The 14,429-nt window shown below is 54.0% G+C and overlaps 1 protein-coding gene across 2 annotated transcripts in view; it reads right to left on the reverse strand.

Annotated features, from left to right (window-relative positions):
• Positions 1-6,031, reverse strand: part of HIP1 (huntingtin interacting protein 1) — a 43,490-nt gene extending 37,459 nt beyond the window's left edge. For both annotated transcript variants that reach the window (XM_061470615.1, XM_061470613.1), the window contains exon 1: positions 5,836-6,031. In XM_061470615.1, coding sequence (XP_061326599.1) covers positions 5,836-5,952 — 117 coding nt within the window. In that variant the 5' untranslated portion in view covers positions 5,953-6,031. The remainder of the gene's footprint in view (positions 1-5,835) is intronic.
• Positions 6,032-14,429: the final 8,398 nt, after the last annotated feature.

Here is a 14,429-nt window from a genome sequence, read left to right on the forward strand (position 1 = left end):
TATTTGTGCTTAAGAAACCCTGTGCTCTTGTTTACTTCCATGTGAACACAATGACTGGAAAACACCAGGTTCCAGCCAGCATCTGCTAATTAAAATAAAACACAATGCCATGAACTGCTCACATGGAACAAAAGAGACAAATGGTAACGATAACCAGCAAGTCTCCAGCCTGGCCCTGGCACAAGAAGCCCGTTCTCCCCAAGGGTTCCTTTGTTCGCTGCAACTTGTCTCTTTTCTGCACAGTCAGTATTTAACCTGCCCTCCTCAGCAGCAGCAGACAAGCAGCACAACTGACATAGGAACTGGCCGCTGGGTAAAGGGTGAACATGGTACAAAGCTGGGTGGTGAATGTGGGACTACAGCAGACTCCTGAGGGAGCAGAAACCCAGCTGCCAACAGCTTTTGATGCAGCATTTGGAGCAGCAGGACCAAAAACCCACCTGGGAAGGGCACAGGATGCTATTAAATTGGGATTTATTGTAAACACAGCAAACTGGTTACCAGACACACTAGGTAAAAGCAGTGTATAAAATCATGAAAATCCTGGAATAAAGTAACCACAGCTTCAGTAAACTGATCTGTAGGTGTGCTTAGCAGAGTTTTGTTAGATTGATCGACAGCCAAGTAACGAAGAGTCTTCTTCACCCCAAGACTCATGTATGGCACATCTGGGCAGCTCTGGTCACCTCACAGCCTGAGTTTCATGAGCAAGCTATAAAAAATTCTGGTAACTGCACTCTGAGCTGCACAAAACTGAATGAGCTCTAGAGCCACCTGGTTTCTGTAACACAACTTTCTGCAGCCACCACACTGATGCTCTTTGCATTGGCAGGAACACAGAATGCAATGGCATCTGCTGGTCTGAGCACCAAACCAGCACAGCTGGCAAGGGCAGGGCAAGAAGGAAGCAGCAAGTGAGCACTGAGCCCTGTGAGAGGGCACAGACTCCAAGACATAGTGAAGGACGTACCCACCTCAGATCCTGCGGTGGGGATGGGGACCACCCAGGGTCACTTCTGTGCTGGTCTGAAGATGTAGCAAGCAATGGCCAGGGCTATAACCTGCAGCAGCCACAAGGCTAAGCCCATCCTTGCGGCAAAACACCAACCATGACCACAACCAACCCACATGATGTGCTCTCCATTAGCATGATGTCAAGCTGGAGAGATATCCCACCAAAGAAGGAACTGAAATTCTGTGGTTACAAAAGGAACCCCTGTGTGCTAAGAAACAGTTTTAAATGGAACATGGGTGTGAAACAGGACATAGGCAAGAAAAGTTTTACAGTGAGGGTGGTTGAGACACTGGCACAGGTTGCCCGGAGAAGCTGTGGATCCCACACAGAATCATAAAACACTTTGTGTTGGAGGACACCTGGAAAGCTCCTTCAGTTCCAATCCCCTGCCATGGGCAGGGACACGTTCCACTACAGCAGCTTGCTCCAAGCCCTTGTATCCAACCTGGCCTTGAACACTGCCAGGGATGGGGCAGCCACAGCTTCTCTGGGCACCCTGTGCCAGTGGCTTGCCACTGTCGTCATAAAAAACTTCTTCCTTTTATCTAGTCTGAATCTACCCTTTCTTAGAATCACAGCATACCAGGTTAGAAGGGACCTCAAGGATCAAGCATCTCCAACTGTAGCAACAGAACAAGGGGAAATGGGTCTAAACTTAAACAGGCGAAGTTCAGGTTGGATATAAGGAAGAAGTTCTTTACTGTGAGGGTGCTGAGGCACTGGAACAGGTTGCCCAGAGAAGTGGTAAATGCTCCATCTCTGGCAGTATTCAAGGCCAGGTTGGACAGAGCCTTGGGTGACATGGTTTAGCGGGAGGTGTCCCTGACCATGGCAGGGGTTTGGAACTGGATGATCTTAAGGTCCTTTCCAACCCAAACCATCCTATGATTCTATGATCCCTTCCAACCAAACCACTGTGAGCCCATCATACAATATTAAATGTCTGTATATCCCTTTGAGTAAGTAACTTCACCTTCTGCATGTGGACCAGGATCATTTTCCCTCTGCTGTGATCAGCCTGGAACAGCACGCAATGTGTAATTAGTCCAGCCAGGGGCTGGGACTTGCATCCAGGCTAGCACCGCCTGCGCTGCTGGTTGCTGTCACAGGGAACAGCCTGTCCCCAGGAAGTTTGGTGACTGTGTCAAATGAATCAGCCAAGCTGGTGGCAGAGACTGGGGCCAGGATCCAGCCCCGTGCAGCTCTGTGACTCTCTGAGTGCTGCTTTCCCGTCCCAAACGCCCCAGCATGGGTCACCCCAGGGGAAAGCAGGGAGAGACTGAATCTCTTCAGGACAGAGGGGATTTAAGTCGATTCTCTGTACCCCCATGCCAGCACCAGTCCAAGGCTGAGCCACGGGGCTGCCTGCAAAGCTTCTCCTGCCTGCACCGGGATGTCCCTGAGCCATCCTCACCAGCCCTCCCAGCAGAGTATGTTTTTTAAAACATAGTTGTCAATATTCTGAATTCAAACCTATTTCTTTATAAAAAATAACCTTTTTTTTTTTTTTTTTTTTTTGAAATTGAAGTGTCAGGTTTGTGCAAGAACAAGCCTGCAAAGATGCAGCATCCTCTGGCTTTATCCACTGCTCTTGGTCTTTCCTGCTTCGAGTTACAAATACATTCAGTTTTCTAGCTCAGAAATACAGGGGTCTGAGGAGCTGGGTGCCTGTTGAGCTCAGGACCTGTGCATGGGCTGGGGCAGCCATTCCAGTCCTCCAGCCACAACAGCACTGGAGTGATGCAGGCGATGGGGTATTGATGCGCAGGCACTGGGGTACCTGCGTGCTGGATGGTGCTGCAGCAGACGATGCTCAGCCTGGCCCCATGTCACACCCATGTGCTGTGAGCTGCAACAGGCACCTTCTTCCCATCCTTGGTTTCTCAGTCTTCAGCCAAAATTTCAGGCCCTGGTCCAAAGCCCCTCTCCAGGTTTCCTGTAGCCCCTTCAGGCACTGGAGCTGCTCTGAGGTCTCCCCTTAAGGAACCTTCTCTTCTCCAGGCTGAACCAGCCCAGCTCTCTCAGCTTGTCATATATATATTCTGCATATATTTAAAAAGCCCCCAAACCCTTCCACTCCAGATTGCCCTAAAAAGAAAAGCAGCCCCTAATCTGGTAAAAGAAGAACTATTTTCTTTCCCTGGAGATGGAAATAGGTTCCTAAAAGGGACCTGCTGAAAAGAGATGAGGTGACTCATTTCTTTGCTGCTGAAGCTGCTTTCAATCCCAGGCACCTCTAATTCCAATTAAAAGACAGGAGACTGAAAGCATGGGGGTTCACACAGCACAGGGCACAGGAGCTCATTTTCCTGGAGATGAAAGAGCTGTGAATTAATCCACTATTATCACCCACTCCCCCAGGGTGGGCTCAGCTGCCTTCAGCCCTCACTCCCCACAGCCAGGAGCTATTTTTTCCTGTTCTTGCTAGTGTCAATATGTTTCTTTAAATATCTTTTCAGAGAAGCTATATATATGTGTATATATATATATATCCCCACTCTGGTGCTTTCAAAGGAGCCTCATTTCCTGTGTAAGAACTGAAGTTCTTGGCAAAGCTGCTGGTGGCTGCAGCATCCGAACCACAAAAATTATTTTTTTCAGTAGTAAAATGGTATTTCCTCTGTGACTGCCAGTTGGAGCTGGAGCTGGTCTGAAACCAGTGCGGCTGCTGTGGAGGGCAGATATGGTGCCATATTCCCCATTAGGTAAACAATGGAGGAAAAGGATTAATTGCATTGATGGTGGCAGTTGGGTTGCAACTGTGCCTTGAAGGTGGCCCAGCCCATTGCAGGGATGAGGATAGGCTCAAAGCTGCTTTCAACCTGTATTTAGTTATGAAAAATGCTGGTTCCCACATCGAAAGGATTTACTAACCACACTGGGGAAGGAAAAAAACCCAACAGCCCATTTCATTTGACATCACTTTGTGGCAGATACATTTTTTTCCTCTGCATGGTGTCTGTACACTTGGTTTTTGTGAGGGCACCTCCAGCAGCAGCAGCAGAAGGAAAACAGCTTTCCAGCCCATGAGATATAGTGGTGAGAGGGCTCAAGGATGAGTACCTTAAAAACCTTCTGCTAAAATATGTCTCTCCAGGGTACTTTGTGAGTCATAAAGTGCCTTTGTTACTTGTCCAGCAGTAACACAAAGTTTAAGAACCCAGTGTGCAAACATGCAAGAGAAGGTGGTGGCCATGGACAACCCAAGCAGACCGTGTTTCTCTTTGCTACCTGATGACTTTGTCAGAAAAAAATGCAGTCAAAGAAGATGAAGTGCATATTTTTTTTCGATTTTCTGGATAAATGTTAGACAGGAAGTGTCTTCTCCCAACATTCCTGAGGGACAGATCCAGTACCTAAAGGGGGCCCATGACAAAACCTGAGAGGGGCTTTGAACAAGGGCCAAGGGGAATGGCTTTCACCTGCCAGAGGGGAGACTGAGATGAGCTCTTAGACAGAAGCTCTTCCCTGTGAGGGTGCTGAGGCGCTGGCACAGGGTGCCCAGAGAAGCTGTGGCTGCCCCATCCCTGGCAGTGTTCAAGGCCAGGTTGGACACAGGGGCTTGGAGCAAGCTGCTCTAGTGGAAGGTGTCCCTGCCCGTGGCAGGGGTTGGAACTGGATGAGCTTTAAGGTTCTTTCCAACCCAAAGCCTGTGGTTCTGTGAACACCTCATGGGCATAGTCTCACATCCACCCTTAAATCATGACGTCTTTCCTTCTGTAAAGGAGGCCCTCAGATTGGTCTCATTTGTCTTTATGTTCATTACCAAGCCATCATGCATTTGCCATTCCCACTCTGGTCTCATCTGGGTCGTGCCCCCTTACTGCCCCCTTACGGCTCCCAGAGCAGCCGATCCTGCTGGCCACCACCTCTGCCCCTCTCCTGCCTATTTCCGTTCCTCTGCTGCGGGAGTTCAGGCCAGCATCACTTCACCTTTACTTTCCAGCCTTGGACACAAAACAGGGCTGAGCTGTCCCCAGCTTCTTCTGCTGCCATCCACCACTCCTCACCCTGCTGGGACTTGCCCAGCTTCCCAGTTGCTTCCAAGCACATCCATTCCCTAAATCTCTAGGTTTTCCCCTAAAACACCCCTTCTACTCCCCCAGCTCTGCCACCTCGAGCCATCATTGAAAACACAAGTGAAAGACAGAAGGGCCCCATCCAGACACTCCGGATGCTGCTAAGGAGCAAACTGGACGTGCTTTTCCACACCTCGGTACCACTGCCCCAGAGCCGTGGGCAAGGCAGACCCTGCCCCTCGCCCTGCGCACTCCAGGGGGTCCCAGAGCAGCACTCAGAGGGTCGACCAACCACGCACGGAACCGCCCCGCGAAGTCTGCAGCCAGCGGAGGCAGAGGCTGTCCGGGTGGCTCCGAGAGGACGCAAAATGGAGCAGAGGCCTGGGCTCCAGGTTACAGGGCTCCAGGTTACAGGGCTCCAGGCCGAGCCCCAGCAGCGACCCCCGCCAGCCCGTACGTGCCTCCGGCCCGAACCATGCTCGCCGCCGCCGGGCCAGCGCTGACCCTCCCTGGCAGCCATGGCAGCGGGCCCGCGTCCGCGGGGGGGCGGAGCCAGGCAGCCCCGCCCCCAGCACCTCCCTTACCTGGGGCAGCCCCGCCCACTGAAGCCTGCACAGCGCACCTGGGCGGCCCCGCCCACCGGCCAAGCCCCGCCCACTTGTGGCAACCCCTTCCTGGCGGCCAGCTCGCGCTAGCCCCGCCCCTTGCGGCTCCTCCTCGCTGACCCCGCCCCCCGCGGGGCACTAAACCGGCTCCAGTTACCTGCTGGCCCCGCCCCCCGCGCTCGGCCCCACCCCGTACCTGGGCACGCTCGAAGCTCTCCCTCTCCGCCTCCAGCCCGCCGCCGCCCGCCCGCCGGCCCAGCACCTTGGGCAGCGGGTTGGACACCTGCTTCATGGAGCTGCTCACGCGGTCCATGGCCCCGCCGCCGCCCCGGCCGCGCCGCGCCCTCGCCACCCCTCGGCTCCGCTCCGCTCGGCGCCGCCGCTGGCCGGACCCCGCGCCATTGGCCCGCCCACCTGCCACTCACGTGCGGGCGCGCCCTGCCTACACCGCCTCGGCCGCGTGGCTCCGCCCTCCGTCCCGCCCGCTCGCTCTCATTGGCCACCAGCACTGCCACTCGGGGGTGAGCCCCCGGGAGAGCCAGCCCGGCTCCCGCTCACGTGACCTGTGCCGAGCTCATTGGCTCTGTCAGACGCCGCTCAACGCCGGCTCCCGCCCCTAAAGGACGGCCCCGGGCTGGCCTGGCCTGGGCCCCGCCCGCAGCGCGCCTCGGCTCGGCTCGGCTCGGCTCGGCTCGGCTCGGCTCGGCCCGGCCCGGCCCGGCCCATCCTGCTGTGCCGGGAGGGCACCGCCCCTGCCGCTCCGCAGCTGGGGTTCGGGCCGGACTGCGGGGCGGTGAGGCCGCGGTTCCGGCTCAGCCCCGGGACTGAGCGAGCCCCTTGGGGCTCGGGAGGCGCGGTGCGGCTGGAGCCTGCCCGGGCGTGGCCTCGAGGGTCCTACAGCCCCGACATGCGGCCTGCGCGGCTCCTGCTGTGCTCCAGCCCTGCTCCGGCCTCGCAGTGGGATGCGGCAGCGGTGCTCCGCAGCCTGCCCAGGGCAGCCCATCCTTCCATCGTCCCGCCGCCTTCTTGCCTCTCCCCGGGTTCAGGACCCCGCGTGCACCGTGAGGGCTGAGCTGCGCTCCTGGCATCCTGTGTTGCGACATTTTCCCAGACTTCGCTTCACGTATGGGTGCATTCACGGAACCACTGACCGGTTTGGGTTGCACAGGACCTTAAAGCTTACCTGGTTCCAACCCCTGCCACGGGCAGGGACACCTTCCACTAGCGCAGGTTTCGACAAGCCCCGTCCAACCTGGCCTTGAGTAGTTTGGGGCTTTGCAGCCCTGCCTGGGGCAGGGAGGAGGGGAGCAGGAGGCCCTCCTGGGCTGTTGGTGTGGACAGGATGGCCGGCAGCCTGTAGAGAGTTGTGTGGGCCTTCCTCTTTCGTGTCATCCTGGCTGTGGATGAGACGCTCTGGTGTGGTGTGCAGTCAGGCAGACAGCAGCAAGAAGGATGGGTCATTTCTGTGCTACCACTGGCAGAGGCGAAAATTGGTTACACATATTTGAAAAACAAGGAAAGAAGCAGGAAAAGGTTTTTGCATCCCCTGAGCAGCTGGCAGATCGATGCTAAGCTGTGCTTTGCATAAACTGATTCTCTGGTCCCTTCACTTAGCAGAGCTTTGGGCTGGGACCTTATTTCTGCCTTCTTTCAACTCAGTGAATTGCTAGCTGTGCTAGCTCCTGTAGTTCTGACCAGGAATCCCATCCCGCTCTGGAGGTGAATTTCTCACTGGGACCTTTGCCAGAACTTGGAGCATTTCTTCAAAATTCAGAAAATTCAGTGTATTTGCAAAAAGACTGAAAACTCTGGGTCTGCTCCCAGTTAGTGATGGCAAAAGGGCTGTGCTGTCCTCCTGCATCCTTAAAGCAGGACATACAAAAACAGTGGTCTTGCCAGCACTGGTGGGGAACATCTGTGCAGAACCACCCTCCCTGCTGCTGCTAGGGGTGATGGGGCAACCTGGGAAGGATTGCTGAGCATGTGGGCTGTCAGGAGCTCTTGTGCAAGCCATTAAATCATTCTCCGTACATAACTCACTTCTGTGGCTTATTTTTCAGTCAAAACATTTGCCATGCCAGCCCCACTTATGGCTGTGCTGGGGTTATCAAGTGCATGGCTGACGGGAAGCAGGCTCCACTGCTCAGTGAGGCCACCTCCAGCTTGTCTCGTCTCCCAGTCTGCCTTCTCTCTAATGTACTTTCTGGAAACCTGCGTCTTCCATTGGGGCTGGTCCCAGAGGAGGTTTAATGGATTTAATCCAGCCACTATTGCAGCAAGGTGATTAATAATTGAAAAAAAATGAAGTCATTGCCAAATGGAGACGGAGGTGAGAAAGAACAGAGGAGGGCATTTGATGCAGGACAGCAAGGTCCTTGTCATCTGCCTCCCACACCTCTACCTGGCTCAAAGCCTCCTGCTCCTGCAGAGGGACGGAGCAGGGAGGCTCAAATCCTTCCTCTTCAGGGTGCAGGCCTAGATCCAGGAGGGCTGGACCTCTGCCCCAGGGCAAGCGACCACTGGACTGAGACCTGTGTTAGCTTTCTCCCTTACTGAAGAGCAGAGCCACATCCTCTTCCTCCACAGCCAGGGCGTTTTGAGCCTGGGCTGGGCAACTGAGAGACTCCTCTTGCCTGGGCAGGAGTGGAGGAAGGCAGCTGGTTGTGGAACAGCTGTTTCTACACAGGGGCTATGACAGGATGGAGCTGGGATCCAGCCCACAAGTCAGAGCACCCTGGGCTGGCCCAATCCCACAGTGGCTCTGTGGGGTTGTGCCTTGGGGCTCTGGCCCAGGCTCAGCTGCTCTGCAGGGATTTGGGGGGCTGCTTTCCAGTAGAAGAGGTTGTCTTGTTTTGAGACACGTTGAGATATGCTCTGGGAGAGGAGAAGGTACTGGGCTGCCCCTCTACACCAGGTACCATGGGGAGATGACAGGGAAGGGCTAGCAGTGAGCAGGGTGGAGGGAAAGCAGGTTGGGCACAGCTCCTCTCACTCTGCAGGTCCTTTCTGGAAGCCATGGCTGGCTTTGCCCCAACAAAAAAGGGCCAACTTTTGGCATTCAGCTGCACTAGGGGAGCAGGGTGCTGCCTTACCTTCCACCACTGCAGCCTCACCCCCTGAGGGAGGTGGGGGATCCCAAGAAGGATGCACAGCTCTCCTCAGACCTGCCCATTGTGCCAAGGGGTCTTTTTTTGAAAGGATCAAAATCACCACAGATCCAAGTCGGTTTCTGTCTATTGATGGTAGTCTCTATAACTTTCATCTGCTCAGGTGCTCTGTCCTTGCTCCTGTCTAAGAGGCTGAACTGCACCGTGGAAGCAAAGGGTGAGGGAAGAGCCTGTCATGGGGGTGTCTGGTCTACGTGGGGACAGGCACTGTCCTTCCCAGTGCCACCCACCTGCTACAGATGCTTTCCCATTTTGGGGGCAGGAGTCCTTGGCTTGGGCCATGGAGCATGGTCACCTTCCTTGCTTTCAGTAGCAACCTGGGTTTCTGCACCCGAGTTATCTTCTGCAGGATGGAGACCACAGGTATGTTGTCTGCTAGGAGATGGGGAGGGTGCTGTGACCCCTCTCTCCTTCCCTTCGGGACACCAAGTGATACCCATCAGGCACTGTCTCCTTCGGGACACCAAGTGATACCCATCAGGCTGGGCTGGTCTGTCCCCAGCTGTGGGGCTCTGCAGGGCAGCCTTCCCTTGCTGCTCGCTCCCATCCTCCCTCTCTGCCAGGAGGTTGTGTCTCAGCTTGGTCTCAACTCAAAGGAGCTGCCAGCAGAAGAGAAGAGGTGGGAGGAGGGGGGCTGAAGGGGCTGCAGGGGCTGTGGGCCACAGTCAGGGTGGAGGGATGCTCCTTTCCCAGGGTGGGGGGCTGGAGGGCCCCTCTCCAACCCCTATCCCCAGGCAGAGCTGGGAGAGTCCCAGGGTGCTGCTGCAGCCCTCCTTACCCTCCCATAGCCTGGCTCGGGCTCAGGGCGAGCACAGATCCCCCTTGTTTCAGCAAGAAAATAGAGGCACAGAGTGCCACAGTCCTCCTCTGTTACCCAGCTGGCTGCTCGGAGCAGGCGGGCACAGGGCTCTGTGCAAAGATCTTGCTCTCTTTTACCTTCGGGAGGTGAGCTCCCAAGTGGATCCTCTCCAGTCATCCTTTTAGGCATCCCGGGGCATAATCCTCTGAGCCCACCCAAGCAGATGAGGTGCCCGTGGAGGGCAGGTCTCCTGGAAAGCCACGCAGGCGGAGGGCGCTGTGAAGCCTTCCTCAGTTGCAGTCCTGCAGCCACAAATACAACCCTGCCCTGGTGACAGGGGTGTTCGCTCAGACCCTGCAACAAAAACATGCCGCTCTGGTGCTGGGGGCGGGCAGGGTCTGGGGTACATGGGGTGGCCCGGACCCACAGGAGGGTCTCTGGCAAAGCAAAGAGCACCCGGGGCAGCACGTTGCCCTGGGAGTAGCGTGCATGGGGGTGCAGGGGTGGGGTGTGGGGGAGATTTTCATCGTTGGATCCCATTTTTTTGAATGCTTTGGACAAACCAAATGCTGCTGCCGAGTCCTTGTCTGCTGCTGCCAGAGACCCCAGGGCTGCTATATGGGCAAAGGGAATGGGCAGGAGAGCCAGCTCCCACACAGGAGAGCTTTGGAGGCAAAGCAGCTGCTCGAGAGGGGACTGGGAAAGGGTCCTGGAGGGAACTGCTTAGTGAAGGAGCATGAGGGTCCATGGGGCCGTTGTCTCTGTCCTGGGAGAGGTCCCCTGCTTGCCGGGGTTTACAAGGAGGGATGTAACCCCACAACATCACCAGGTATGTGCTCCGCACTAAGCCTCAGCAACTGCCTCTGCTTGTCCAAGAATTCAAAAGCAAAGCTGAGCACAGCTTGCAGCCAGATCTACAGAAGAAGACCTGAACCCAGCAGGGACCTTGGGCCACTGTGGCAGTGGTGGCTGTGCAGGGGAGAAGCTCCCTCTGGAGCACTGTTTGGAGGTGGGAAGTGTTTGCCCCACTGCGCGGGCAGCAGGTCCAGCTGGAGCACTGCCCCAGCCCCGCTCACAGCCCTGGGTGACCCTGGGCACAGCTGCCTGCACCAGGAGCAGGAAAGCAGCACCTTTCCAGGTGGGAATAGCTGGTCTTTCCCACGGTAGGACATCCAAGCTTGCTTTGCTTTTATGTTATGAGGCAGCCTTGGGCTGCCAGGATGTGATGATCACTGAGGAAAGGTTTTCTGGGTATGACTTGGGCTGTGCAGGGTTGGGTGTAGGACCGCTGTGCTTGCTGCGGAAGAGCGTGGGTAGGGAATGAGGCAGGGCCTGCAGGAAGGGCTGTGGATCATAGAATAGTCAAGCATCAAGAGGAGCGTGATCAGCAGGTCAAAGGAGGTGATCCTGCCCCTCTACTCTGCTCTTGTGAGACCTCACCTGGAGCATTGTGTGCAGTTCTGGTGTCCTCAACATAAAAAGGACATGGAACTGTTGGAACAAGTCCAGAGAAGGGCCACAAGGATGATCAGGGGACTGGAGCACCTCCCGTATGAAGACAGGCTGAGGAAGTTGGGGCTGCTCAGCCTGGAGAAGGCTGCGTGGAGACCTGTTGTAAGGCAGGACAGGGGTAGACTGGCCCTCCAGATCCTTTTAATATCTGAAGGGGGCCTACAAGGATGCTGGAGAAGGACTTCATCAGGGACTGTAGCAACAGGACAAGAGGTGATGGGTTCAAACTTAAACAGAGGAAGTTCAGGTTGGATATAAGGAAGAAGTTCTTTACTGTAAGGGTGGTGAGGCATTGGCACAGGTTGCCCAGAGAAGTGGTAAATGCTCCATCCCTGGCAGTGCTCAAGACCAGGTTGGACGAGGCCTTGGGTGATATGATTTAGCATAGGCGTCCCTGCCCACGGCAGGGGGGTTGGAACTAGATGATCTTAAGGTCCTTTCCAACCCTAACTATTCTATGATTCTATGACCTTAAGATCATCCAGTTCCAAACCCCTGCTATGGTCAGGGACACCTCACACTAAACCATGTCACCCAAGGCTCTGTCCAACCTGGCCTTGAACACTGCCAGAGATGGAGCATTTGCCACTTCTCTGGGCAACCTGTTCCAGTGCCTCACCACCCTTGCAGTAAAGAACTTCTTCCTTATATCCAACCTGAACTTCCTCTGTTTAAGTTTTAACCCATCACCCCTTGTCCTGTTGCTACAGTCCCTGATGAAGAGTCCTTCTCCAGCATCCTTGTAGGCCCCCTTCAGATATTAAAAGGATCTGGAGGGCCAGTCTACCCCTGTCCTGCCTTACAACATGGGCATAGCCCAACACTGACCAGTGCTCTGTGAAGCATTTCATTTGTTTTCTTGATTCCTAAAATCCCACGGCCTGACTTGCCGGCACCACCTGTCCCTCCAGCAGAAGCCCACAGGAGGCAGACTTCTCCAGTGCAAGGTACCACACAGCGTCAAGTGCTCAGCAACCTCCGGCCGTGGCATCTCCAAGCCAATACCCACTTTTTTGTCTTCGGTCGTCTGAACCCCAGCTGCCGTAGCTAAACCAGTCACACGGTGCCATAGCTGCTGGGCAGATGCTGCTCAGCTCCAGGAAGGTTGGTGCTCAGGACTGAGGGCACCTTCAGGAAGACAAAGGAAGCCTGTGTCTGGCCTTAGGGGTACTACCACGTTGCTGTGAGGGCCATATCCTGACACAGCAGCTGGCCACTTCTGCAGGCTCTTGACCAAAAGTGAGGCTTTTCTAGGCACCCAAGATTTGTCTTGGAAATGGCACAAACTGCAGCAGTGTATTTCTGCCTTGCTGTGTGCTTAGAAACTGTTGGTGTCTTTCTGCTGACATTTACTAAAAATATCCATCTGGAGGCATATTATGATGCATAAGTTTCAGTCCAGGGATTTCAATGCGATTTCACAAACTACTCTATCGACCTCACAGTCCTGTAGGACCAGTTGTCCTGGGGAATCAAACACGAACAGCCCCAGAGGATGTACGCTAAGGAAGGGTCCTTTTTGCCCAGCCTTAGTACCTCCAGATGTGGCTATATACAACAGACCCCTTGAAGAAAAAGCAAATATTTGTGCTGCCTCCCTCAAGTGCTCTCCCAGCCTCCAACCATTCTCATTTCACAAATCTTGAGCTTATCACTATGAAATCCAAGCCTCAACTCAGACACATGGAAATTTCCTTGCGATCACCACATCCCTTGGCAAAGAGCTCCTCACATGAAGAGCTGTTGCCTTCTGTTCATTTTGAACCAGGCCCTTGCCAGCTTCATTTGATGGTCCATGGTTCTCACTCTGTGAGAAACAGTGTGTAATCAATCGCTATGTGCCACTCTTTCCAGGCCCCTCATCATTTTGCAGACTTCAGTTCCCTTCCTGGAAGGTCTTGATCCCTCTGGAAAACTCCTCTTTTCATCTGTGATCTTGCTTGTCTTTTTTGGAGCCTCACCCTACGATTGCTGACTTCCCCCAGTCATTCTCTTTCTATTTCTAGCTGGTGCAGGCCCAGTTAAAACCAGCATTTCCCCCATCAGTGATCTGGCAGCTCCCAGGGCACTATGACAATGTGATCCCCCAGCCATGACTCAGGGCTGGTTGGTGGAGCCGGCTGCCTTCGGGGCTAAAAAAAGATGTCCTCCTGCATCCCAAATCTGTTCTGGTGATGGATTTAAAGATACCATGTGTGGTTTCTATCAAAAGCTGAAACACACCATAAGGCAGGGGTTTTAGAGACTCCATAAATAGCTCCTGTTTAGGATGTAGGATATGGAGGAGGTTTCAGAAATCAAAATATTTAGAGATTTGCATTATTTGTCTTAGCAGAAAGGAACAGCTAAGACTGAAATACGAAATCTTCCTTCAAGGAAAACAGTGAATAGGGGGAATAACAAAGGTGTCAAAACTTCCAAGAATTCCTTTTGCGATGAATGGAAGCAGAAAACACAGCCCAGGATATCTCAAAGGGGAAAGAATTCATTGAAAGTGTTTAGGCACATTCATATTCCTGATGGAAAATATTGATTTTTCAGAATGAATCTTGACATTTCCATCAAACCCATATTTGAATATTGCAAGAACATCCAGAACATTAGCTAAAAGCAGCTCCAGGCTGGGCTGTGTTGGTGTGAGCTGCATCAGCGAGGGTGTCCTGAGCCTGTTCTCCTCCTCTCAGTTTTATTCTGGTCTCTGTGTGGAGATGTGTAACAGGAATGCTAAGATTGGTCTGAGCAGGGGATGTGTGCAAATATTGGGTCTTAACGCACTGGTAGGAATGGCAGGAGCAGAGGAATGAAAGTGGTGGACATTGGTGGCACCTCAGTTAGCAGGTCACCAACTGCATTGCGATCACCTCGCCTCACCTCAGCTTGATCTCAGCTCCATCTCAGCTCACCTCTTTCCATGTGGTTTCCCAGTTGTCGTGGTTTAAACTCAGTCAGGTAACTCGTTCACTCACTTCCCCCCTTCTTTCCCTCCCCCTACTCCCAGAGGGACGGAGAGGAGAATTGAAAAGAATGCAACTCCCACGGGTTGAGATAAGAACAGTTTAGTAACTAAGGTATAACACAAATCACTACTGCTACCACCAATAATAATAATGATAAAGGAAATAACAAGGGAAGAGAATACAACACCTCACCACCAGCCAACCGATAACTCACCCCCCAAGCCCGACCAAGCTCTGACTGATACCTCCTCCAACCCCGCAGTCTCCCAGCCCTTCCAGCTAACCCCAGTTACATCCTGGGCATGACGGGCTGTGGTATGGAATACCTCTTTGGTCAGTTTGGGTCAGGTGTCCT

The sequence above is a fragment of the Pezoporus flaviventris genome, unplaced genomic scaffold (genome assembly GCF_033815535.1).
Source record: "Pezoporus flaviventris isolate CSIRO_AGI_PZ_B2104156 unplaced genomic scaffold, CSIRO_AGI_Pfla_v1 ptg000063l, whole genome shotgun sequence".
NCBI lineage: Eukaryota > Metazoa > Chordata > Aves > Psittaciformes > Psittacidae > Pezoporus > Pezoporus flaviventris.